General features: G+C 46.5%; 1 protein-coding gene across 1 annotated transcript in view; it reads left to right on the top strand.

Annotated features, from left to right (window-relative positions):
• The window catches only part of LOC147731747 (sialate O-acetylesterase-like), a 382,423-nt gene that overhangs the window by 60,134 nt on the left and 296,755 nt on the right, over positions 1 to 25,534 (top strand). Inside the window, exon 2 of the mRNA XM_086956866.1 lies at positions 17,149 to 17,310. Within this exon, the coding sequence (XP_086812992.1) occupies positions 17,149 to 17,310 (162 nt within the window). The remainder of the gene's footprint in view (positions 1 to 17,148; positions 17,311 to 25,534) is intronic.

Here is a 25,534-nt window from a genome sequence, read left to right as displayed (position 1 = left end):
TAATGGAGTGGTCCTTATGCTGTAGATAGAGGAGGAAAAGATGCTCTGGTTATAGTTCAGTCGTTGGGGTGCCCTTCTGGTGATTCCTCGGTCCACAGGTTGTGTGGGGCAACTTTGGCCACAGAAGTCAGGGTCCCTCTTTGAGACCCTGGAAGGCCAGCTGCGGTCTCTGTACACTGGGGTTGGTATGAAATTCTTTAGTGAAGGCTAGTGTCCCTCTTGGGTGACCAGTCTGGACTTTGATGATACTTCTGGGTCCAGCGAACTTGGGTGCAACTTTTGGCTGCTGAGGATCGGTCTCTTGGGGTGCCCAGCAGTAGTCAGCGTCAATTCCTAAAAAGTGGCTACCAACAGGCCAGATTGGGTTTCTTCAGCTTTAATGTCACTGGCGCTGTTCCCGAGGGGCAGCCAGCTGACACTTGGAGTCAATGCTTCAGTCTGGGGCTGGTGAACTACTTTTCCCTGAGCCAGGAGCCACAGGCATAGTCCTAACTTTGCTAGCCCAAAAGGGCAGCAGGTGCAGTCCAGGAGAGGGTGCAGCCTCTCTTTGTGCAGTCCAGGGGAAGCAGGGCAGACCCCCTCAGTCCTTGTTCCGATTCCGGCATGAACTGAGAATCAGGGTGCCATATTTAACACAGAAAAAAGCCATGAGGGGAGAATGTGGTTACTAGCCAATGAGCTTCCTGGTCCCTTCCCTCTTGGTGACAATTTTTCAGCAATGTGTGGCATCTGGCAAGGTGAAGATGTCTGAAACTCTCCTCGACTGTGAGGAGCTTGGTACCCCACCCTAGAGGTGTGGCTAAATGAGGGCTCAACATACATAGGAAAACCGGTTTGGGCACTGGTCTTTCCTCTCTGGCCCTGTCTACCTCAATAAAGGGCAGCCCATCAGGAGTGTTATGACATTTGCCCAGCAAAGGCTTCTTCTCCCTTGAAGCTCACCTTTTGGGCTAACACAGCAAGGGTGTGAGGTGACACTTCTCATTCAACTGGCTTCTGTTATTCTTGAGCCTGGGAGCCATTCTCATATCTAACCAAGCCGAGCAGAATGCAGTGTGTGAGCTAGTGCCAGGGTGAGGCTACTGGGCCAGCTGGGTCACAGTGTAACAACTTTCTAAAAGTTACTTTACTTTAATAGTGACATTAAATGTGACCTGGGTATCAGATCAAATTTAATTTCACATTTAATTTGATACCTTACAATACCTAGTTAAGTAGCCTGCCTGCCAAACTCCAAAGCTTCCAAAACTAGATGGAAAACGCCATAGATAGCTAGTAGAATTATTCAAGAAAGCAAAAGATTTCAAAGCTGGGGGATTACTTTAAAACCAGTGCCAAAACCACTATACCCAGCTCCATTTCTAACCATTGAGACTAGCAGTCAATACAGACCGTCAATCTCAGTCCTAAGGGGAGCAAGGGGCCGTTCCCCAATAGAAGGCCAATCTCTTCCAATGGAATGCACATCAACAAACGGAAGGCAGGGCTTACAACGTACAATACTGTTAGCACAACCTAATTGGCATTGGACGCCCTCTCTACCAAACTTTTGATCGGGTCACAACAAAGTTAAAATATGTACCTGGAATGTCAATGGCCTAAACTCCAAATTAAGTGATTATGACTTTTTAAACTACCTCAAAACTTTCAACATCATTTTACTCCAGGAGATATGGGAAGATAAACCCTTTGACTTAGAAGGCTACACCTCCAGTTTCATTCCGGCCACTAAGAGGTCTGCTTTTGGACGCCACTCAGGGGGTCTACTTCTCCTCTCTTCTATAACAAAAATTGAAGAAACGCTCCCCATAACATTTTTCATTACCCCTCCAAGTTGTATTCAGGCTTCAATAGTTAAGTTGATTCTCAACCAGACTGTTCAGAAAGTAATATTAATAAACATCTACTTACATCCCAAACAGAAACTAAAAGCATCCAAGGAACTGATTAAAGAAGTTACAAGATGACTTCACGCAAGACCTGACTGGTGCATGGGGAATTCAGACTCAAGACCCCTCGAAGAAAACCAGATCAGTACAGAGCTCGAATTACCTCCTCTCGGAATTAGAGCACCTGAACTTGAGGGCAGTAAACGTTCGATTAAAGGGTGACAACCCTTCGGCACCCACATACCACTCAGCAAAAAAATCCTCCAACCTAGATTTTAGATTCATTACATTATCCATGTTTAACAAGATAGCCTCCTTCCAAATAGGCAACAATGAATTTAGTGACCATATGCTACAAGAAAAAAATAACTTCGAGCGGTTTCAACTTTATCTTTGGAGTCCGATAAATCCATCATTTCGGTAGGAACAACAACCCTCAAACGCATAAGGTGTAATTCAACAAATACAGAAGTAGTATCAGTTACAGCTAAAGAAGTCTTCAATCAAGTACAGGATAACACAACTCAACCGTTGGAACTTTGGGAGAAATTCGTCTGGTCCCTTAGTGACAAATTTCCAACTAAAATGGGCCCGAAACGAAAGAACAGAATAGACCCACCGATGATGACTATAAGGAGCCCAGTGTCTTAGAAACTGAAACAAACGATAAACCAATTATTATGGCAACTCCGGAAAACACCGGGATATCAGAGCTTGCAGTAGTTTCTTCATGATTCAAAGGCCCTTTTTAAGTGAAGAAGATGGACCAGGAAAAGAACCATGAATAACAAATTTTGTGTTAAACTCCTTTACGATGCGCAAAACAGAAAAATAGTGCCAAGTTTTGGCAATCTGTAAATAAATTACATCGGCCAAACCATCCTGGCATCAACTCTCACATTACCGAAGCGGTCTGGGTGGACTTCCTCTTTAACCACATGACTGCTAAGGCAATTCCCCTCCTGTGCTGGAGAGCCTTGAAATACATTATTTCATGACGAGCTCAGCTCGTCATAAGCACACGACCAGTGTACTGCATGACGAGCTGAGCTCGTCATGAGCAGCGAAGGGGTTACTCATTTCAACAAAAGAGAGCAATTAGCTACCCTACCCATACATCTGGGATCTGAGAGTTCCAACAGGACTGCAAAGGAGTTGGTACAACAACGCCCACCTTCACTGGAGGATAGGGAAAGAACAGTATCATTTCAACAACAACAGGTAACAACTTCAACTTCTATACAAAATGATACACAGAGATTAGAGGAGGGGCACAGCAACTAAGTAGCTCAACAGATGAGGAAACAAATAGCAAGGGAAGATAGGCTGGAGCCCCTGGCCCTAATGGCATCCCGCCAATGCTGTTAAAAAATGACTCGGATTAAAGGAGTAACATACTTGAACCTGTCTTTGAGTATGCAGTTAGAAACTTTACAATTCCTGAGTCGTGGAGAGGCTCAATCATAAGCCCAATTTATAAACAAGGTGCGAGGTCAGCGCCAGAAAACTATCCCTGATTGACATTGAGGCAAAATACTTTGCGGGGCTCATTTTAAATGACCTAGCCACTTGGGCCAAAGAGAATGGTATAATCCCGCCAATGCAAACAGGGTTTCGGAAAGGGCAAGGTACAATAACCAATATAATGGCACTGACCTTGCTCATGGACAGAGCTAAACGGGGAAAATACCCCCTTTTTCTTTGCTTCATAGACTTTGTAGCTGCGTTCGACCACGTTGACCGAATAAAACTTTGGCAAAAACCTGACGACTGGGGAATACCTTCAACTCTCCTACACCTATTAAGGAACCTGCATACTAATACATGGGTCAGGATAAAGCTTGGCGAAGGTCTATTTATATATGAAAATTCGTAATGCAAAAGGGCTAAAACAAGGGTGTGTTCTAGCCCCCTTGCTTTTCAATATTTTCTTAGTGGATCTTCCAGGGGAGCTGAACAGTTGCGTAGCCCACGCACCAAATCTAGGGAACACGACTTTGTCCAACCTGTTATACGCGGAAGACCTAGTTTTGATAAGTCGGACCCCAATTGGACTTCAGCACCTACTGAACGCAGCTCATAGATTCTCTCAACAAAATGCACTAAAAATAAACGTTAACAAAACAGAAATTTTGGCAGTCAACTATCACAAGAAGAAACATCTGAATTGGTTTCTCGACGGCCATTGTTTGGATCAAGCAGCAACTTGCAAGTACCTAGGGGTAATACTGGATCAAAACAGTTCATCAAAACTGCAAATAGAATCTTAGCGGAGAAAGGGAGTAATGACCTATCTAGCCATAAAGCCTCTAAAGAAGCTTTTACCGGATCAGGCGCTTGACCCTTTGCTAGGGGTCCTGCAAGCTAAACTCCAGCTAACAATAACTTACGGGAGCAAAACAATGAAGGGAAAAGATGCAACAACCCGTGACAACATAATATCCAACTCTTACCGAGCGATCTTTCAACTCCCCAGAAATGTCTCCCCAGCCCAAATACGGTAGGAATTTTGGCTTCAAAAACAGTCACTAGAAGGAAGGGGGCATATGTGAAATGTTGGCACAAGATCAAAGGCGATGAAGAAGGATCCCTGAATGACCAACTTTGGATGGAACTCTCTCGCTCAGGGAAAGAACCAGCAAGTGTTTACCTCCAGGAATCTATTAAACTTCCAGGTCTAACAGACTTGTGGAACGCCTCAACGAATCATTTCACTTTTTAAAAAACTGCAACAAAGGAAACCCGCTTATTATCCGCAACAGAGGATAAAAAACATTAGCCAAACGATTGCACGGCTGGGTGGTCCTAAACACATACAAAACGCTTAAACCTCAACTCTACTTGAAAATGGGAATAAAAATTAATATTGAGGAAAAATTCCTAAAACTCCGGCTGGGGGTTGGGCCCTTTAATCAATTCCTACCCCCTTGGGAGAGAAAGGGAGGAGACCAGTCTTGTTGTCCTGGTGTGCCAGCCTGAAACCCTGTATTAGCCGATGGGCCTACTAGCTTTTCCACAGCAAAATTACGATTTGAAGGGTTTTGCTGCAAGGACATATGAATACACATGTCCCACTTACTAATATACCGCTCCCTGCCTTAGGGCTTTGTAGGCCTTCCTTAGGGGAGACTGACATATATTGTTAAGGGAAAGTCGAACTTGCAGTGTGACAACTGCGCTTCCAGTCTGCAGTGGCAGGCTGCAAACCATTTTAGGTTTGACCTCCACAGCACGTGCGCTGTGCTTGTGAAATCTCTTGTATTCAATATATTCAGGGTGCTCTTATCAGTTCCCATCACCGAATTGCGGTTTTAATTCGCTTTTGTGTGGAACTTTTTTTTGTTTATATCTCCAGGCTGCATGCATTTATGATACTTGTACTAAAGCTGTTTGCACTGTTTAAGCCCCATTCACTGTCAAGATTAGATCTCTTCCTACGGAAAAGGCATACAGCTTCAAACTGTATGCTGTAATGTTTCTTTTTTGCTACTTTGTTGTGTAAAGAAGATGCTTTACCCTTAAAAGGTTTATGGCATTTCCTATTCATGCCTCGGTACGTTTCTTTGCACTTTGTAAGCATTATTGGATAGATTTTTTCATGTTAATCTATGTGGTCATTATGATCAAATTCTACATCTTGTAATAAACATTGAGCTTTAAAAATAAAGCTAATAGACAAGACCTATGGTATATTTTACTACTAAACAGGCATCCACAATTGCAGTTACCTTGCAGTTGAAAGGGGCTTGATTTAATTGGTGAAGCAGGTGCAGTGGCACCCTGGCCAAAAGTTGTCATAACTCCACTAAACGCCAAATATTGCTATTTTTTTGTACTAACAGGCAGTCACAAGTTTAGTTATCTTTTAGGCACTAGAGTCATGATTTAATGGTGCAGCAGGTGCAGTGGCACTGGGGCCAAAAGCTCTAGGGACTCAACTAAACCCAGATTATTTCTAAATGTTACTACTAAACAAGACAGTCACAAGTTCATTTATCTAGCAGGCAATATGGCCATGATTTGAACGATGCAGTAGGTGCAAAATGTACCAGGACCAAATGCTCTTGGCAACCCACTTAACACCTAATATTGCTATATTTTAGTACTAAACAGGCAGTCACAAGTGCATTTACCTTGCAGAAAAACAGGGTCATGATTTGGATGGTGCAACAGGTGCAGTGAATGGCACATGGCCCAAAATTTGCAATTAACTCATCGAAAACCCTAATATTACTATATTTTACAACTATATAGGCATGCACAATTGCAGTTATTTTACAGTTAAAAGAGACTTAATTTGAATGGTGCAGCAGATGCAGTGGCACCAGGGCCAAAACTGTAGGTACCCCACTAAAGTCAGAATATTGCTAAACTTTACTACTAAACAGGCAGTCACAAGTGCAGTTATTTAGCAGGCACTAGGGCACTGATTTCAATGGTGCTGCAGGTGCCGTGGCAACAGGGCCAAAAGTTGTCAGAACTCCTCTAAACACCAAATATTTCTATTTTTAACTACAAAATAAGCAGTCACAAGTGTACTTACCTCGTAGATACTAGAGTCGTGATTTCAATGATGGACAGTTGCAGTGACATTGGGGCCCAAAGCTCAAGGAAACCCCTCTAAACACCAAATATTGTAATATTTTACTACTATACTGACCAACACAAATTCAGTTATCTTGCAAGCACCGGGTGCATGATCTGAATGGTGCAGCAGGTGCAGTGGCACCGGGCCCAAAAGTTGCCAGAACTCCGCTAAACACATTATAGTGCTATTACATCAATTCATTCTATTATTTCCCTCTTTCATTTCATTTTTCAAAATATTGCTATTACTTATCAGAACTATACCACTAGTAACAGCACAATATAGTGCCTTTTTGTACATAAACAAGTCGTAACACTTTCTGTAACTTATATTGTATAACTACTCAGCAAGCCACAATTGACAACAAAAAATAGCGTATTAATTACGTAGGCGAAACCTAGTGCATTTACCATTGCTTGTTTACTTTGTCACACACAGGGTGGCACAATCAGTGCTGCAGCCCTCGGTGGACACTCTGCCTTACAAGCCTTTGGTATCCTAGGTACCATATACTAGGGACTTATAAGTAAGTTTGTTTTTGTCAATTGGGGATAGCTAATTCTACATACACTTTGTATTGAGTAAGAACACTTCTCCGTCCACTCTCAGAGTAAAAAAAACAGCAGCTAGTAGTAATGGGGGCAAAACATGGGGGAAAAACTACAAAACCTACAAAACTCCTTTTTCCTCACAGAACTAAACACAACAATATCAACCAAATAAGCTGCCCTAAAGTCTTCCAGGCCTGAGAGTACACTATTCACTAACATGACCGGTGCATTTTTCAGTCCAAACAGCATCACTTTGAATTGAAAGTGGCCTTTAGGAGTTGAAAAAGCAGACCTTCCCTTGGCTCCTAGCATGAGTGCTATCTGACCAATAACCTGAAGTCAGGTCAAAGGTGGTCAGATATTTTGCAGCTACCAACTTGTCAATGAGCTCATGAGTTCTTGATATGGGGCATGCATCAGTCTTGGTGATTGTATTTATGCATCTGTAGTCCACACAAAATCTCATTTCTGTTTTTCCTTTCCTTTCCTTTGAAGTGTGGCTTGGGTGCCAGAACTACTGGGCTAACCCATGGACTACCAGAGGGCTCAATCACACCTACTTCTAGCTTCTTTTTAACTTTAGCTTTGCTGCTATCTTTGACCTGGTCTGACAGTCTATTGATTTTACTGTTGAGAGACAAGTGGTCATCTGTGTCTACATCATGGGTACACCATGTTGCAAGTTATAACAGTCTTTCTTATGTTGCTCTGGTAAAGTGGAAGAGAGAACAACTTCCACACTGAACCATAATTGACATTGGTAGACTGGAGGTCAGGTAGAGGTTCACTTTCCTCCACTTCTTCCCGATCTGTCACCATGAACATTGGGATACTGGTATCTCATGATGGAGCACACATGTATCACTGTGTGAGGGCTTTGGGGTCCCTAAGTCCACCAGATGTATAATTTCACCCTTCTTTTCCAAGATAGGATAAGGCCCTGTCCATTTGTCCTTGAGGGCCCTAGTGGCCGCAGGCTCTAAGACCCATAACAGTTGTTGAGGTTGGTACTTAACCATCGAGGACTTCTTGTCACACCAGTATTTGACAAGCTCCTGGCTGGCCTCCAATGTTCTGTTTGCTTTCTTCATGTACTCAGTCAATCTGGAGCGAAGGCCCAGCACATAGTCCAAGATATCTTTTTTGGGTTCTTTGAGAGGTCTCTCCCAACCTTCTCTCACTAAACTTAAGGGACCTCCACTTACAGGGTGCGCAAAGAGTTGTTCAAACGGACTGAAATTTACTCCTTTTTGAGGAACCTTCAACGAATCATTTCACTTTTTAAAAAACTGCAACCTTCCTGTATGCAAGTAGTAGGTATGGTTGGAGAATATCACATCTCCTTCTGAGTTTCTCTGGTAAACCCCTAATAATGCCCTTGATGATCTTGTTGAATCTCTCTACAAGACCATTATCTTTAGGATGATTAGGGTTAGTAGACTCATAGGTCCCTCCACACTCCTCTCACATGGCTTTCAGGCATGAAATTTGTGCCCCTATCTGAAATTACCTCCTTAGGGAACCCACCCCTAGTGAAGATGTCAAGTGGGGCTCTATTTAATGCAGTAGCAGTAACTGTCCAAAAGGGAATAGCTTCAGGGTATCTGGTGGCATGGTCCACTATCACCAAGATTAACCTATTGCCAGAGGCAGCAGGTGGGTCTAGGGGACCAACAAAATCAATTTCCACCCTCTCAAAGGGAGTCTGCACCACAGGGCGTGGTATAAGGGGAGCCTTTGGCTTGCTACCCGCCTTGTCACTGGCTTGACAGGTGACACAGAAACAACAAAACCCCTTCACCTTTTCTGACATCTGGGGCCAGTCAGAGTGATTAGCCAGCCTTTCCAAGATCTTAGCCTGCCCCAGATATCCAGCTATGGGGATTTCATGAACCTGGTTAATGAGGAACTCTCTGTACTGTTGGGGGACCACCAATCTACTGGTTACCCCTGATTGTGGATCCTTTTACTCACTGTACATGTTTCCCCCCCTCCCGTACACCTAATTTATTCCAGTGATATCTCATTCATTCCATTTGAAATCATCTGTCTCAGGCCCTCAAGAGTGGGACAAGTCCTTTGTCCCTAGCTCAAGCCCACTCTGGGAAGTTCACCTGGTCCTTGGAGTTCCGCCAGGTCAGGTAAATCTCTCAAAGAAGTACCTCCTGTTGAGACACCAGACCTTTCCCATTATGGTTAGGCTCCTTCTGGGCCTGTGCACGGTGGGATTTGATGTTGCAGACTTAACACCCTTTCTCTTGGAACTAGGGCCTTGGGCCATTTTTCCAAGGTCCCTTATCTTTCCTTTAATGCCTGTGTGCTCTAGTGGAGACACATACCCACTCAGGGAGACCTACTATTGCTGCATGAGTACTTCTCTCCACCTCTGCCCAGGAAGAAGTAGTTTCTTAGGGCCAGTAACCTCTCTCCACTCAAGGTCCACCATAGCAATGTCATAAGAATTTGTAACATTGTCAGATTTGACTATCTCGTGCACCTCCTGAGGTATGATCTATCATGGGAAACCAGCTTGGTCATAACAATGGTGATGCTGGCACTTGTATCTCTCCGGGCCTGGACTTCAACTCCATTGATTCTTGGCTGCTGTCTGTACTTTTTCTATACTGGCAGGCTAGTGGGCCAGGGGTTCCATTTCCTCCCCACCCATGGAGACTAAAATAGCTTCAGTGTCTCCCTTGCACTCCCCAGGGACAACTTCTAACCCCATCCCTACACTTGCAGTGCCTTTAGGATGGTCACCAGTGAGTTACGTCTTGATGCACACAGTATCTCGTGTGCCATGCTAGTTTACAGTAATAGCACACCCCAGCCTTGGTAGGGTCCGCATTCTTACCAAGGTACTCCCTCCCCTTTGAATGGGATGTTGCTTTGCCCTTACCCTTGGGCATCTTTTGGGGACTCTTTGGGAGTTTCAGACTTTTTATATTTGCCATATCTTTCTTCTTAGGCTGGCCTGTCCTCCTTTCTTGGGAACACTCCATTGGGACTTCTTGGGCACCCTAGTGTGTCCCCATTTATCAGCTATCTTCCCCAGCTCTCTAGGGCTAGATAGGTTAGAATCTACCAGATGCTGGTATAACTTCCCTGAGGTACACTTTGTAAGTATGTGTTCTTTTACCGCTATATTGTAGTGCTACTCATAGGTATCTACCTGGTTACCTTTGATTCAGCCTTCCAGTGACTTCACAGAAGCATCTACAATGTCTACTCATGTTTGAGTTGACCCCTTGTGTGCATTTCTAAACTTTGTCTTTATTCTTCAGGTGTTAGACCAAGCAGCTCAAGAAGGGCCTCCTCCATGTTTCAAAATGTCTCGGCCACATCATCTTCAAGTTTCAGCAGCTTAGCCCTACCCAGTGTTGGAATGAGTTCCCACAATAGGAATACCCAGTGGTGGGCACCCACCCTTCTCATCCTGAGAGCCCTCTCATAACATGCTAGCCGTTTGTCTATATCACCTTCCTCAACCTACTTTGGCATAAAACCCTTGGGCAACCTAGGGTCATAGGCACATCCTGCATTTACCTCTGTGTCTTTGTTGCTTCCACTATATCATTGGGATATCAGTTCCAGCTTGACCCTTCTCTCTGCCAGGGCCTGTTTTCTTTCTTACAGGGACAGTTTCCTCTCTTGTATCTCTAAGAGGATAAGCTGGGGCTCTAGCTCCTCGGGTTCCCTCACTTAAGTAGAACCTTTCTCACTCCCGGATGTGGAGGCATGCCTTGAAAGAACTGTGGGGGCGATACTCTTGTTGCCCGCCTCAACTTCTACGTCAAAGAGATCTGTACCATCATCCTCATGCCAACTGCCAGGGGCGATCTCTGCAAGTTGGACTTCGGCTTTCCTGGCTTCCTTCCAAGCTCTGAGGTCCTTTTCCAGGTACTCTTTCTTGGCAGTGATCCACAGACTTATTTTCGTTTCCCTGCACAGCACCCTTACATCATTGATTTTAAGTGTGGGCAGGATAGCCAAGTTGATTTCCATGTTTTCCATCCTATGGAGACTCTGGGAGGGGGAAAGCTGAGTGGTGGGAAATTTGTGCCAGGCCGGTGATCCCACAACTTTTCCACACAGAAATGTCAGGAAAGTGTGACTTTTTATCTAAAATTGAGGTTTGCTGGGGATTCTGGGTAAAAAAGGTTGGTGGATCCACACAAGCCGCATCACCAGCCAAGCGACATTCCACGCACACCAATAGCCAAGCACCATCCACACACACTGCCAGCCAAATGTTATCCACGCACACCACCAGTCATGCGCCATCCATGCACATCACCAGCCAAGGGCCATCTACCCACACCGCTAGTCAAGGGCCATCCACGCATACCGTCAGTCAAGCGCCATTCATGCACACCGCCAGCCAAGCGCCAGTCTACGCACACTGCCCGCCAGGCGCCATCCATGCACACTGCTAGCCAAGCAACAGTCCACACACACTGCCAGCTAAGCGCTAGTCAACATACACTGCCAGCTAAGTGCAAGTCAGCACATACTGCCAACAAAATGCATATTCACACATAGAGAGCCAAACGCCAGTGCACCCAGCCCATCAGCCGAACTCCAGTTCACACACCTTGAAACGTTTGCTCAAGTCTAGTTGTTTTCTGCTCCCCTTGGGGGCAGAAACAGCCAAAATGTGTGCACAAAATAAATTGCCTATGGGTGCGCTCCCTGACCTTTCCATGAACATATTTCTGTTGCCTAGTGGGATTTCTGCCCTCCCGGGGTTGTAGAATGGGAGCTATTGCCCGGGGAGGGGGGGGGGGCGCAGAAAGAATGTGCCCAATTTGTTTTTTGAGTGGGGTGGGGTATTGACATGCCCATTCTGGTCAGCCCCCAAGCCGACTCTAGCTAAAAAAATACTCCCTGGTGCTTAGTGGACTGTCTTATTGGGGGGAAATTGCCCAGATATGCCTCCCGGGGGGAGCAGAAAGACTGTGGCTATTTTATGGGCGGTGGGGGCATTGGTATACCCATTCAGGGCAGTCCCTACCACTGAACAACTAAAAAAAAAAATGGGGGACCCTCTGCTGGAGTTTTAGGCTGTAGGGCATAGGGGAGGAACCTATACCACTGCCTTCAAAGTTGAGTAAGGGACTCTGCCAAACCCACTGATCTGGCCCAGAGTGGGGTGAACCCAGGGCCCCACCTGCAGTGATCTAAGGGAACCATCCTGACTCTAAGCCACCAACTCAACCCCCCCTTCTACCTATCCCTCAAGGAGCTGCCTAAGAAAGGCGCAGAAGCCATCAAGTGCCAAGAGAACACCGACTTACAAGAAGGACTGCTGGGGGATTCAACCAGTTACCAGCGCTGCATCATCCATGCGCTCTCTGCTCAACCTGGGCCCCCCCTTGTGCTGTCCTGCCTCAGGTGTTTTGCTAAACTGCCTGAACTGCCAGAGACTGCCTTCTAAGTGCTCTTCTGATGTGTTCCCCCGAGCACTGTGGCTCTAGAACCTGTCCTTGCCCCCAAAGCGCTGTGTTACCAAAGCGCTATTGCCAGACCTGCCTTGTTGTGCCCCCATCGTGCTTTACCCAAGCGCTGTACCTGCAAAGTGCTGCTTCAACCAAGCGCTGTGCCCCCTTTGAAGCGCTGCCTGCCAGACTCAGGGCCGCAGCCCAGGTCCCGTCGGGGTGCCCCCGGTAGCGCTAGAGATCCTTGGAAGAGCGCTGCCGTTATCACTGCTGCGGCCCGGGGATTGCTGGCGCTGCCCCCGCCGCACGGAAGCATTCTGGGACCCGCCGTCACCGCCGCGGCCCGGCACTTGCCTGATGAGGCCCCCGCTGCTGTGTGAATCGTCGCGGCGTCCCCTGGAGCCAGGAGAGGGTCGCCATAGTGCAGCGGTAGGCCGCGCTAGGCCCCGAAGCCGACACCACTATCGCCAAAGCTTGCTAGGGGCTCGTACGGCCGAGCCCCTAGCAAGCGAGCCTCAGATTGGCTCTGGGGCCTGGCACACATCAGCACTGCCCTGCCATTGGCCGAGGTGACCGCATCCCTCTGCAGCCGCATCCTGACTGGTCCCGAGGCCGCAGGAGCTACCGGAAGGTCTGGGACCGGTCCCAGGGAAGTGCGCGGCTTACCGGAGGGCAGGAGCTCTCCCCTCTCACCAGCCCCAGCCGCAAGAGGCCCACTTCGCTCCACACCGCCGGGGGTGGAGGGCGGCAGGCACGAGTAGAAGCAGGGCCTCCCAGGAGCCAGGAGGAAGCCCCGTGACCGCCCCTCCCCCCAGGAGAGCTGGACCTGGCCCTGTTGGCCCTGTTTAACCCCCTGTGGGCCCACAAGCATTAAGGTGAGCGGGAAAAGGCCTACAAATCCCCCCCTGAACTGGGCAAGGACCCTAACTAAGCCTTTGCTGACTGATTTATAATAGAGTTAACCCCTGGCTAGGGGAACGTTCTTTACAGCCTGCCTTTAAGCAGGAGCTGAGTGGTTAATGCTGAATCTGCCATACTGTTTTTATTGGCCTTGCTCCGACCAATGCTGAGGTTATGCTTGAAGAGGATCTTATACTTAATGATTCTGAACCCCTGCTTCATTAATCTTGCTGAGGTCCCACGTTGATACTGAAGCCTGCCTAATGAAATGTTAATTGAGTTCTCCTTGAATGAATTACTTGCCTGTGCGTTTATAATGAAATGTTGCCTGAGTCCTCATGAAATGGATTTACATATGCTTACAATGAAATGTTGCTAATGAGTTAATGCTGAATTGATTACAATGAATGATTTGCCAGCCCTGAATTTGATCTAGATAAAAGTATATTGATTTTCAAAGACAAGCTGGTGTGGTGTCCTTTATTGCGTGTGTTTCCTGTCTCAGTGGGAGTGTGTGCTGCGCTGCTACTTTACACCTAAGCTTTTGGGTGCCTTCCCGCTCACGCCAAGCTATCGCAGTGGAACTGGTGACCCCCAGTTCTCACACAATGGAACAGCAATAACATCCTTCTTGGCGCTCACTCAGCCGTGCAGCCCTAATAGAAGCTATTGCGTTCCCTCACACACAGGCCACGAGATCCGGCCAAGCAAGCATGCGCACCAGCCAGGGGATTTCACAACGGAGGAGCAGCGGTGTGCAGGCGGGGAAGACTTTATTCCAGTTGTGCCAGGGAGCAGGTGAGCGCTATTGTACACGGCGCTGATGTGGCACCGGGCATGCAGGCACTGCAGAGCAGGCGCCGCCCATCCTCTGACCTGAGAGCTCCCCCTGAAAACAGGTGGGGGAGGGGCGCTTCTAGGAGGCTCTGCCAGGCTGCACAGGGGTTTATAAGCACCAAGCCTCAAAGTGGCTCAAAACAAAAGAACCTCACCGGAAAAGAGGAAAGTAACTGATGCCATTTAACAGCAGAACACCAGTATTGGCACACAAGTCTGGCATTGAAAAACCAGCAATTTTTTTGCAAACATTTGCAACAGCCATGTAAAGTTTAAAATTATGAAAAGTGAAACTGTCCAGTATAAAGGTGCCAGGTAATGAATGGGTTGCATAAACATGCAACATTGACCAAGCTCAAAAATACAGCATTTTTTTTTTCTTTTTGAAACACACAAAATGCAAAAGGAGAATAACCCATGAGGCTTGGCACTTAAGTGGACTTTTTTATTAAGTAGAAATGCACAAGCAGTCTGACACTCACAGTAAGACAGGCCCAAGCACACTTCTGTAAGGTCCCCAAGGCGAGACCTATTGGCTATGCCAATGCTTGTTTTGGAAGCGGTGGGGGCATTGGCATGCCTAATCTGGCCAACCTCCATCCCTGGTCCACTAAAAAAACAAAAAACGTACCTGGGTTCCAAGTGGGCTTTCTGCCTCCCGGGGGGGCAGAAAGACTGATATGTGCCAAACACGTTGGGGGAGGGAGCAAAAGCTCTTGCCCAAGGGTCCGCTCCCCCCTCCCAGGTGTCTTGTGGTGGATCCCTGTTTGGGTGTTGCCCTCCTGTGATGATCCCAAAGCAGTTTTCCACTAGGGAAGGGTACCATTGGAAAGTGGGCTTCTCCTTTTCCAGTAATACCTGTCTTGTCTGCCTGCGTGCTCTAGGGGCTGAGATAGCTCCGCAAGCAAGAAGGCAGGCAGTGAAAGTAAAATGAGCCGATTGGCTCATTTCACTTTTAGTGTAATGACGTCTGCACAAATTCCTCAGGTCCTGAGCCTAAAAATGAAAAAGTAAATTTTACAGCAGAGGGATCTCTTGGTGGTGTGCATAGGATATAATGGTTACGTCCTCTGTACATCAGTGCCACCAGCCAAGGACGTAACCGTTACGTCCTCTGCACTGAAAGGGTTAAGAAGATGAGAGGTGTTACTGTAATCAGCATTATTAGAATGTTAAACAATTAGAACAATTCGACCATGTTAATTGAATCTAATGTTTTCTTACTCTTATATGTATCTAAACTATACTAAAGAGAGCATAGTGGGAGTACCTTTCTGCCAGATTAATTTAGATAGTCTAACCCCCATACCTTGGTCTTGGGTGTCAGAAAGCCAGTTGTATTGCACTGGTTATCTTCCTTAGCAGGATGGAGGCCGGAGTCAGCAGGACTGCATCTCAGTCACAATTCACAGCAGTTCCGGGATAATCCCAGACTGGAAATGCTCCTCTCATAGCCTTAGTACAGAAGCTGTTTATAGAACAAAGTGCTGTTCTTATCACACTGTGGCACAGGTGCCGAGCAGCTTACTTTGTTTCGTCTAGCTAAAAGGAAGTGTCTCCTAAGGAGCACAGAAAGAAAGGAAAGCAATGGCACTGTGTTCTAGAATGATGTACGACCCTGTAACTAGTTGTACAGACTACAGTTTGTCAGTACCTATCAGAGATGCACATACAACACATTCATGCATTAGCAGAGAAGTGTGTGAAAAGGCACCACAAGACAGAGATGTCAATTTAAGGAGTTGAATGTAAAATGGAGACTACACAAGAGCCATGCAACGCCCCTCCCCGTTCAAAAGCAAGGGCAGATTTTGGTTCTCTTCCTGATGGATGTCATTTGCTGGTCAACAGGGAAGATTACTTCAAATTTCCAGATCTTTATAATGGGAAGTCCCCGTCAGCAGATGATTTGCTACCAAAGTTAGAGAAACTTATGGTCATTCATACACTTTTGAGAGTGAAGAAGGGACAGTGGAAGCCTTCTTCAGATTCAGGACATTGCTGACTACCTTGCAACGCTGGGTGTCTGCCAGCATAAAATAATGGCCCGGCGGCACTGTGCGGTGTGAGACTCGAATTAAATCCGAAGGGAGTTTGATGTCACCCACAGGTGATGGGGTGAGAAAATACTAATTGCAGGGACTCCTCAAATCGTTAAGATGTCACTGAATGGATTTTATGGTTTTAAATGCAAAGTATTAATTTGCAAATTGAGTCCCTCCTGCTGCTGTTGGGACGGGTGTGGCCTCTTTAGCAAATTAAATGCTTGCATTTTAATTGTAAAATGTTTGCAATTATCCTGGCTTTTTAGGGGTGCAATGGGGACAACAAAGCGAGCCAAGGGTGGGTGACCCGACTTTCCCACCCTCAGTTAGCTCCGCCTCCGCTGACCTGTCATGTTTGGTACGGCCGTAGTGGAGTGAGCATTTTACAGGGTAACCTATTTTAACCGTGAATAAGAAAATAACGTAATTTTTCCACATACTAGAGTGAAGAAAGTGCCATGCACTTCAATAAAAATGTGTAAATCAAGTTAAGGTGATTTCCTGTTCTGCAAAATTCATGTGCACTTAATCAGACTAAACAGTAGTACTTTCTGGAAAATAAAGCATAACAATACTTACAGTTCACAGTTATAATGTGTTAATGTATACTTGTATGTCTATTTAAGGGATACTTCTATGTCAATTTAAACATGGTTTTGTTCAGTGTTTATGAAATAGAGTGGTCAATAATAGCTCTCATTAAAAAATGAATTCAGTGTAGGCTTTTATGTTTATGTGAACCTTTCTCCCCGCCCTGTATAGAGCATTGTCACCGTGGTCTAAATGCATTCAGGATAAGCACAGGACCAGTTCTCGAATGTTTAAATCGGACCTTTTAGTTTTAAATAGCCTGTGTGTCACGCTTCTCATTAATTCACGATGGTTATTTTGTTTTCCTAGATGCTGCTTTTAATTTTGCATCGTACTATGCAGATCACATGGTTCTACAAAAGGCCCCAGCAAAAGCTATCATCTGGGGCTATGGTGACGTTGGAGCTTATGTGACTGTGAGCATTTACAGAAACAATGAGGGACTGATGAAGAAAACCGTACAGGTCGGAGGTGCGTACATTCTAAACTGTTTTCCACTGTAGGATTTATAAAATTGTCAAGATTTGACACAATTGCTACCTGTGCATCCATGTATATTTGTGTGCATGGATGTGTGTTTAAAAAAATGTGCAACATGAGAGTATCGGAAAACATTGGAAAACAAAGACATTCCATGGGTGAGCACTGCTCTAGCTCCTCGAAGCAAGACCAAGAATGACTCCACACACGCCCGGTTGTTATCTGTTGGCACTGCCATTCATGCTAGTTCCTTGAAGAGCACATCGGACCGCCCTCTGCCCGAACACCTCAAGATGGCAGGGGTAGCAATCAGTTCATTTTCTAGCAGTGTTAGTGAGTGTATCGGGGCAGGCGCCAACTCAGAATTCCTAAACGTTTGAAAATACCTCTGGAAGCACCCGGTTCCGAGGCCTCCGTCTAGGCCCCATTGAATAGGAGGTCGACTCTGAGAGAGCATTGAAGCCTACCAACCAGACCCCAGTACCAGTGTTCTTACCCATTACAAAAGATTTGTCCAATTGGATGTCCCTAATTGGCAAGCACTGATTTACTGCAAGTCCCTAGTATATGGTACCCAGGGCTTGTAAGGTATAGTGTCCATCCAGGGGTGCAGCACTGATTTTGCCAACCTGTATGTGATAAAGTACAAAATGGCTCCCATCCTGCCACTGCAGACTCAGAGGGCAGTGGTAACACGGCCAGTTCGACTTTGCCATTACCATTAATGGCAAAGTCACTCTTTTCCTTAACAACATATGTAAATCTCCCCTAAGAAAGGACTATAGAGCCCAGAGGCAGGGAGATGTATATTATTAACCCCTTCGAAGCTAATGACGAGCTGGGCTCGTCATGGCGCTTACCTGCTGTGCGCGGATGACAAGGCCAGCTCGTCATGATTTATGGGATTTTGTTGTTTTTAGCGCAGGACGGGAAAACGCCTAGCAGCCATGTGGTTAAGTAGAACATGTATGTTCATATATGTCTTAATGGCAGCACTTCTAAATTGTCGTTTGGCTGTGGAAAGGCTAGTGCCCCATTGACTAACACAGGCTTACCGGCAGACCGGCAGCCTGGCTAACTTATGAATGGGACTACCTAGCTGAGTACTGTAAGGTATCAATTTAATCATGGCATTAAACCCCACCTTATGGCCAGGCTGAATTTAATACCTCTATTAAAGACATGCAACTTTTAAAAAGTTGACACTCTGTTCCCCGGATGGAAGTCCATTGGTCTCACACAGGCAATGTCCAACAAACTACATTCTGCCCACCTGGGGAGTAGTGTGAACAACTCCCAGGTTTACAAACAATAGCAACCTGCTACAGGGTAAGGTGTTACCTCCCCTTTTGAGAAAGCCACTTAAGGTGTTAGCTCAAAAGGCGAGCTTCAAAGTCGAAGTCTCCTTTGGTGGGCAGATGGCGATCACACTCCTGACGGCACACTACTGGCAGATTGCTCTGACTGAGTTGGCCAAAGAGAGGTTAGCATTCTCGGCCCCAGTGGCCACTTTCTACTTCAGGTGATGCCCTTTGGCGCAAAGAATGCCCCTACTACCTTCCAGAAGTTGGTTAACAGGGTCTTTGCTGGTAAGGAGGCCTTTTGTGCTGTCACTTACTTTGTTAGACAATATCGCCGACTACAGCTCCAGCTGGGAGGAACACCTGCACATCTCCAAAAGGTGCTTCAGGCCCAGCAGCAGGCAGACCTGATGATCAAGGCCAGTAAGTGCCAGATTGAGCAGGATTCTGTGGTGTACCTGGGTCCCCTGGTAGGTAAGGGCAAGGTGCAGCCTCTCCAGGCCAAGATTGAAACTATCATGGCCTGGCAACTATCTAAAACCCAGACAGAAGTGGGAGCCTTCCTAGGTGTCAGGACTGGCAGTAGCGCAAGGAACATAAACGCCACTAACCTTCTGTCTTGGCCCAGCGGAGACGATGTCAGATGCGAGATCCTTTACTCCCTTCTCACACGGGCCCCAACAGGGAAACAATATACCTCTGTTTGGCTTCGTGCAAAGAAGGGAAAAAAGGAGAGAAGAAGCGTTGGAGGAGAGCGTGGATGCGGTCTTTCCTATCTTCGTTACTCTCTGAGATGGACTGGGTCTAAGGGACAGCTCTGTAACACCTTCCCGGGTATCTGAAAGGTGAACAAACACACAATTACCCCTCAAGTCCATGAAATACTTCTCTCTACCATTAATTGGGATGATGACTTCACTCACCACAATTTCTCTATACAGGACTTCAATGAAAGGTTAACCTTAGATCCCTTTCTCTTCAAAGTGTCCTTTAACAAATATGATATAGTCCCAAAGTCATAGAAGTACGACTCCTCCACGATTCAACTTAAATGAACTTAAACAAAAAGGCTGATCAAGATATACTGCTGATCTCTTCTCTCCTAGGGTTGTTATATTCACAACTTGGACTTCGATTCCCATAAGGCAGTTCAAAATGTCAATGGATATCCACTTGGATCTAGAATACTACTTCAACATGCTAGGACTCTCATCAGGAATCTACCTGCGCAGCCGCGCCGGATTCCTAGTCCTCCTCAAAACTATCAGTCAGTACTCTGCACGCGTTTCTGATATCACGCGCACAAAAATACAGACTGTATTACTCACGTGTTCCTTAGCGCAGAATGCGCTAAGCGAAACTCTGCGGCTATTCTGACAGGCGCTTCGATTTCACGAGTCCAGGAAACCAAATCTCGACAGAGAAGGGGGCGAGCCCGCGCTCCTTCTTAACTATATACACAGGTCCGTTTGGAGATCTCCGTTTCTCCCCAGGCACAAAACAACAGTTCTCTCCTATGCGCTGTGATTCTTCTCGCTGGAATCCGGCGGGGAACACCATCCGCCTCTCCTCTGACTCGAACTGCAGGAACAATTGACAAGCACCTTTCTCTGGGAAAGGAGGGGCTTAGTACAAACGAGTCTCCCCCATGGCAGTCTGGGAGTTGTAGTTGTTTGTAACATACCCGTTTTCCTCACATAGCTGGAAGGCGACTCTTTCATCCTCGTAAACGCCACAGAACCCCCTCTCGAGGACAGCCGTCCCGGCGGTCGACCAGGCTTACCAGGAAACAGGTCGTGAAAACGAGCAACCAGCTCAGGGCAATGGAGATTACCCACAGGCTCCCAGGTCCGCTCCTCAGGGCCATACCCCTTCCACTCAACCAAATATTGAATCCGCCCCGCACCATACGGGAGTCGAGGATCGACTGGACCTCATACTCCTCCTCTCCATTCACATCCACTGGAAGGGGTCTATCCGACAACCTAGTACTTGCAGGACCAGGCCGGAGCAGAGAAACATGAAAGACGGGATGAATCCTCCAAGAATCAGGGAGCGTCAACCGTACAACCACAGGGTTAATGATCTTTTCAATGCTATACGGCCCTACATATCTAGGCTTCAACTTGTTCTCCCCCTTCAGATGTAGATGTTTTGTGGAAAGCCACACCCTATCCCCCACTGCGTACACGGGAGCAGAAGACCTTCTACTATCAGCATAACGCTTCTGAGAAGACTGAGCGTCAACTAAACTGTGTCGCGCCTCAACTAACACTGCCCTAAGATGTGCATGGTGTTCGTGTATGCTGGGCACTGGGGAGTGAACAGGAATCTCAAAAGGTAGTGCATTAGGGTGAAAGCCAAAAAGACAAAAAAAAGGTGAACAGCCCAACGTGGAATGAATGGCATTGTTGTAAGCAAATTCAGCCATCCATATCAAGGTAGTCCACTCAGTATCGTTTTGCAAGGCAAAGCAGCGAAGGTATTGCTCCAACGTCTGATTCAGGCGTTCTGTTTTTCCGTCAGTCTGGGGGTGATAGGATGAAGAGAGTCGAGCATCAACATCCATGGTCTGACAGAGGGCCTTCCAGAAGCGAGAGGTAAATTGAGTACCTCTATCGGTGATGAGTACACAAGGTATCCCATGGGCACGAACTATGTGTTGCAAGAACACTTGCGCCAATTCCACAGATGTAGGCAGGCCTTTTAGAGGAATGAAGTGTCCCATCTTCGTTAAATGGTCTACGACCACTAAGATCACAGTTTTCTCCTCACGGGGTGGCATTTCAACAATGAAGTCCATTGACACAGTATGCCAAGGTTTTGGCGGAATAGGGAGAGGTCTAAGAAGGCCGACAGGTTTGACATGAATGGCCTTCCCTTGAATGCAAACGGCACAGTTCATTATATAGTGTCTCACGGTTTCTCTCAATTTTGGCCACCAAAAGCTACGTTCACACCTGCAATAGTCTTGTAGATTCCCAAATGGCCACCCAATGGCGAATCATGGATCCAGTATAACACCTTCCGTTGCAAGGGTTCGGTAGGGACATAGATGGCTAATCCCTGATAGGCAAGATCATCTTTTTCCGTTCGATGCTCAGGATCCTCTTGCAACCATTTCTGTACATCCATATCTGCAAGAGCCACTCGAACATCATCCAAGAATTCAGGTGTAGATACCAAGGCGATCAAAGAGGATGGATTGTCGGATTCTCAGAGGATAAGTGGAGGTTCATCTTCATTCTCGATACCCTGCTCTGCCGTTTCCCCAATCCGAGAGAGGGCGTCAGCTTTACCATTTTGAGGCCCCGGTTTATACTTGATAACGAAATCAAAGTCCGAAAAGAACAGAGTCCACCTCAATTGCCTGGGAGTAAGGGCCTTGGCTGTTTTCAGAAATAACAGGTTTCTGTGATCGGTATAGATTTCGACAGTGTGCATGGCTCCCAGCAGACAATGACGCCATTCCTCACAGGCCCTTTTGATCGCAAGGAGTTCCTTATCCGTGACAGAATAATTTATCTCGCAAGGTGTACTTTTTTTCGAGAAATAGGCCACGGGATGCAACTGGCCTGTTTCGGGGTGGCGTTGAGATAGTATTCCACCAATAGCATACAGGGAGGCATCAGTTTCCAAGACAAAAGGTATCTGCGAATCAGGGTGGCGTAGGATAGGAGCCTGTGTAAACTGTTCTTTGAGATATTGAAACGACCTTTCCGCTTCAGGGGTCCACCCAAACACAGTGTTCTTCCTCAGCAGACTAGATATGGGCTGAATGATCTTGGAGAAATCCTTTATGAACCGGCGGTAATAGTTGGCAAACCCAAGGAAACTCTGTACTGCCTTAACGTTCTTGGGTGTACTCCATCCGATAATAGCCTCCACTTTACTGGAATCCATTTGGAAGCCCTGGGCCGAGATGATATAACCAAGGAAGGATACCTCCTTCACATGAAAAAGACATTTTTCAAGTTTGGCATACAAGGAATTTTGCCGTAATCGCTGTAGCACCGTTTTCACATGATCCACATGTTCATAAAGTGTAGATGAATAGATTAAAATGACATCTATATACACGATGCAGAATGTCTCCAGACACCCACGTAGTACCTCATCCATGAAGTATTGGAAGGCGGCAGGGGCGTTACAGAGCCCGAACGGCATCACAAGGTACTCGAACAATCCAAATTTTGTTCTAAACGCGGTCTTCCACTCATCCCCGCTCTGTACTCTAACCAGATGGTACGCCCCTCTGAGATCGAGTTTAGTAAAGAATCGGGCCCCTTTCAATTGGTCCAGAAGTACAGGTATAAGAGGTAGTGGATACCGGTTTTTTACCGTCATTCTATTAATGGCCCTGTAATCGATGCATGGCCTCAATTCCTCGCAATCCTTCTTAGGAATAAAAAACATCGGCGAGGAAGCAGGCGAGGTAGAATGACGGATGAACCCCGTAGCCAGATTTTCATCGAGGTAATTCCGCAAATACACTGTCTCTTTTTCAGTGAGGGCGTAGACTCGGCTACAAGGAATATCAGCACCTGGAATGAGGTCAATCCTACAATCGTATACACGATGTGGAGGCAAATCAGTAGCCTTTTGTTTATCAAACAAGGAACTGAACTCCTGGTATTCGTCAGGGAGAGCGATGGCACAACAGTATGGTCCGATAGAACATCCAGAAGCCAGACAGACTGAAGGCGTAGCTGGTTGATCTTCAATAGTAGACACGTCCAGTCTACAATTGGCCTTACAAAACGCAGAAGATAAAGTAATGGTACGTGCTGCCCAACTGACTTGAGGATCGTGAAGTGTCAACCACGGCATCCCCAATATGAGACGGAACTGGGGTGCATCAATCAAGTCAAATTGGATCATCTCCTGGTGATTTCGATTCGTCTGCATCAACAATGCTTGAGTATGATAAGAGACTGGGCCAGATGACAAGACCGTTCCATCCACTGCTTTGACCAGCTCCGGTTTATCCTTTTTCTCACATACTATCCCAATTTTCATGGCGTATTCCTGGTCAATGTAGTTACCCGTGGCTCCGGAATCTAGCAGAGCATCTATCTCCATGGCGTCGCGGGTATTGACCCATAAAGTCACCTTTAAATTCATGTGGGCCACTGCAGGATGCAATGTATTCGCAAGCGTAGATGAGATCTTTGACGGTGAACAACCCAAGGCAGCGACCTCCTCCTGATTTGGGCATGCTAGTTTTCCGCCGGTCTTCCCGCTTGTATGACAGCCTGTGAAGGGGGTGCCGTCGGTCTTCCAGGGAACGCGTTTCTGGCTCGACAATCTTTAACAAAATGACCACCCTTTCCGCAGTACAGACACTGTTTCAGTCTTCTTCTTTTGTCTTTTTCTTCCCTTGAAAGGGGGCCCCTTAAACCTCCTATTTGCATAGGTTCGACACCCTCGGGCATCTTCGGATGGTCTTCTATGTTACCTCGGGGACGAGGATAGAAGAAGCGACCGTCACCTCTGCCTCTATCACCCCGTCTTTCCAGAAGGCGATGATCCAATTGAACAGTTAAGTCAATCAATTCTTCACAGGAGGTGGGAAGTTGTACCACTTGAGCTAATACATCCTTTAGCTCCCCTCGGAGCCCTTGATAGAAAATAGATATCCTCTTTGCCGTAGGCCACTCTGTTTCGACCACGAGTCGATTGAAAGAAGTAATATAGGAAAGCAAATCTTGAGACCCTTGCCGCAAGGTTAACAACTCTCTATCCAGAGATAACATATGGAGTTTTCTGTCGAACAATCGTCGCAGTTCCAAGCAAAAATCATCAAAATCATGCAATACAGGATCATTTCTCTCCAACAAGGGTATTGTCCAACTTGCTGCATTGCCTCCCATGTAGGACATCATAAACGCAGTCTTTGTTGTATCCTCTTGGAACACCCCCGGCTTGCACAGAAAGTGTAGTCTACATTGGTTCAGAAATGTTTCAAATTTACGGGGATCCCCGTGAAACCTTTCAGGAGGGGCCAGTGGAATCCCGGTATTTTGTATAACATGGACTGTAGGAACTGCTTCAGAAGAGGAGGGTGAAGAGGGAGATGACACAGTGAACCCACCCCCTTCAGCTCCCTGTGACACAGGAGATACGGTGGAGGAAGGGGGTTGTAAAGTGGCTGGTTTGATATATGAAGCCCCCTTGTTCCCTTTCTTGGACAACTCGGACACCTCATTTCTAAGGACCCCCAATTCCTTATAGAGGACCTGACTCTCTGTGCGTGACGTGGTGACTTCCTGCTGAAGAGCCGCAAGGCTCTCCACCACGGAATTCAGTACACTTTCAATATTCATCGTCCGGGCTGGGTCTTGTTACTTGGGCTTGTCAATCTGTCAGGACTGGCAGTAGCGCAAGGAACATAAACGCCACTAACCTTCTGTCTTGGCCCAGCGGAGACGATGTCAGATGCGAGATCCTTTACTCCCTTCTCACACGGCCCCCAACAGGGAAACAATATACCTCTGTTTGGCTTCGTGCAAAGAAGGGAAAAAAGGAGAGAAGAAGCGTTGGAGGAGAGCGTGGATGCGGTCTTTCCTATCTTCGTTACTCTCTGAGATGGACTGGGTCTAAGGGACAGCTCTGTAACACCTTCCCGGGTATCTGAAAGGTGAACAAACACACAATTACCCCTCAAGTCCATGAAATACTTCTCTCTACCATTAATTGGGATGATGACTTCACTCACCACAATTTCTCTATACAGGACTTCAATGAAAGGTTAACCTTAGATCCCTTTCTCTTCAAAGTGTCCTTTAACAAATATGATATAGTCCCAAAGTCATAGAAGTACGACTCCTCCACGATTCAACTTAAATGAACTTAAACAAAAAGGCTGATCAAGATATACTGCTGATCTCTTCTCTCCTAGGGTTGTTATATTC

The sequence above is a fragment of the Lissotriton vulgaris genome, chromosome 2_1 (assembly GCF_964263255.1).
Source record: "Lissotriton vulgaris chromosome 2_1, aLisVul1.2, whole genome shotgun sequence".
Taxonomy (NCBI): Eukaryota; Metazoa; Chordata; class Amphibia; order Caudata; family Salamandridae; genus Lissotriton; species Lissotriton vulgaris.
The sequence above is the reverse complement of the archived record's forward strand: the minus strand, read 5'-3'. Positions and strand labels throughout refer to the sequence as shown.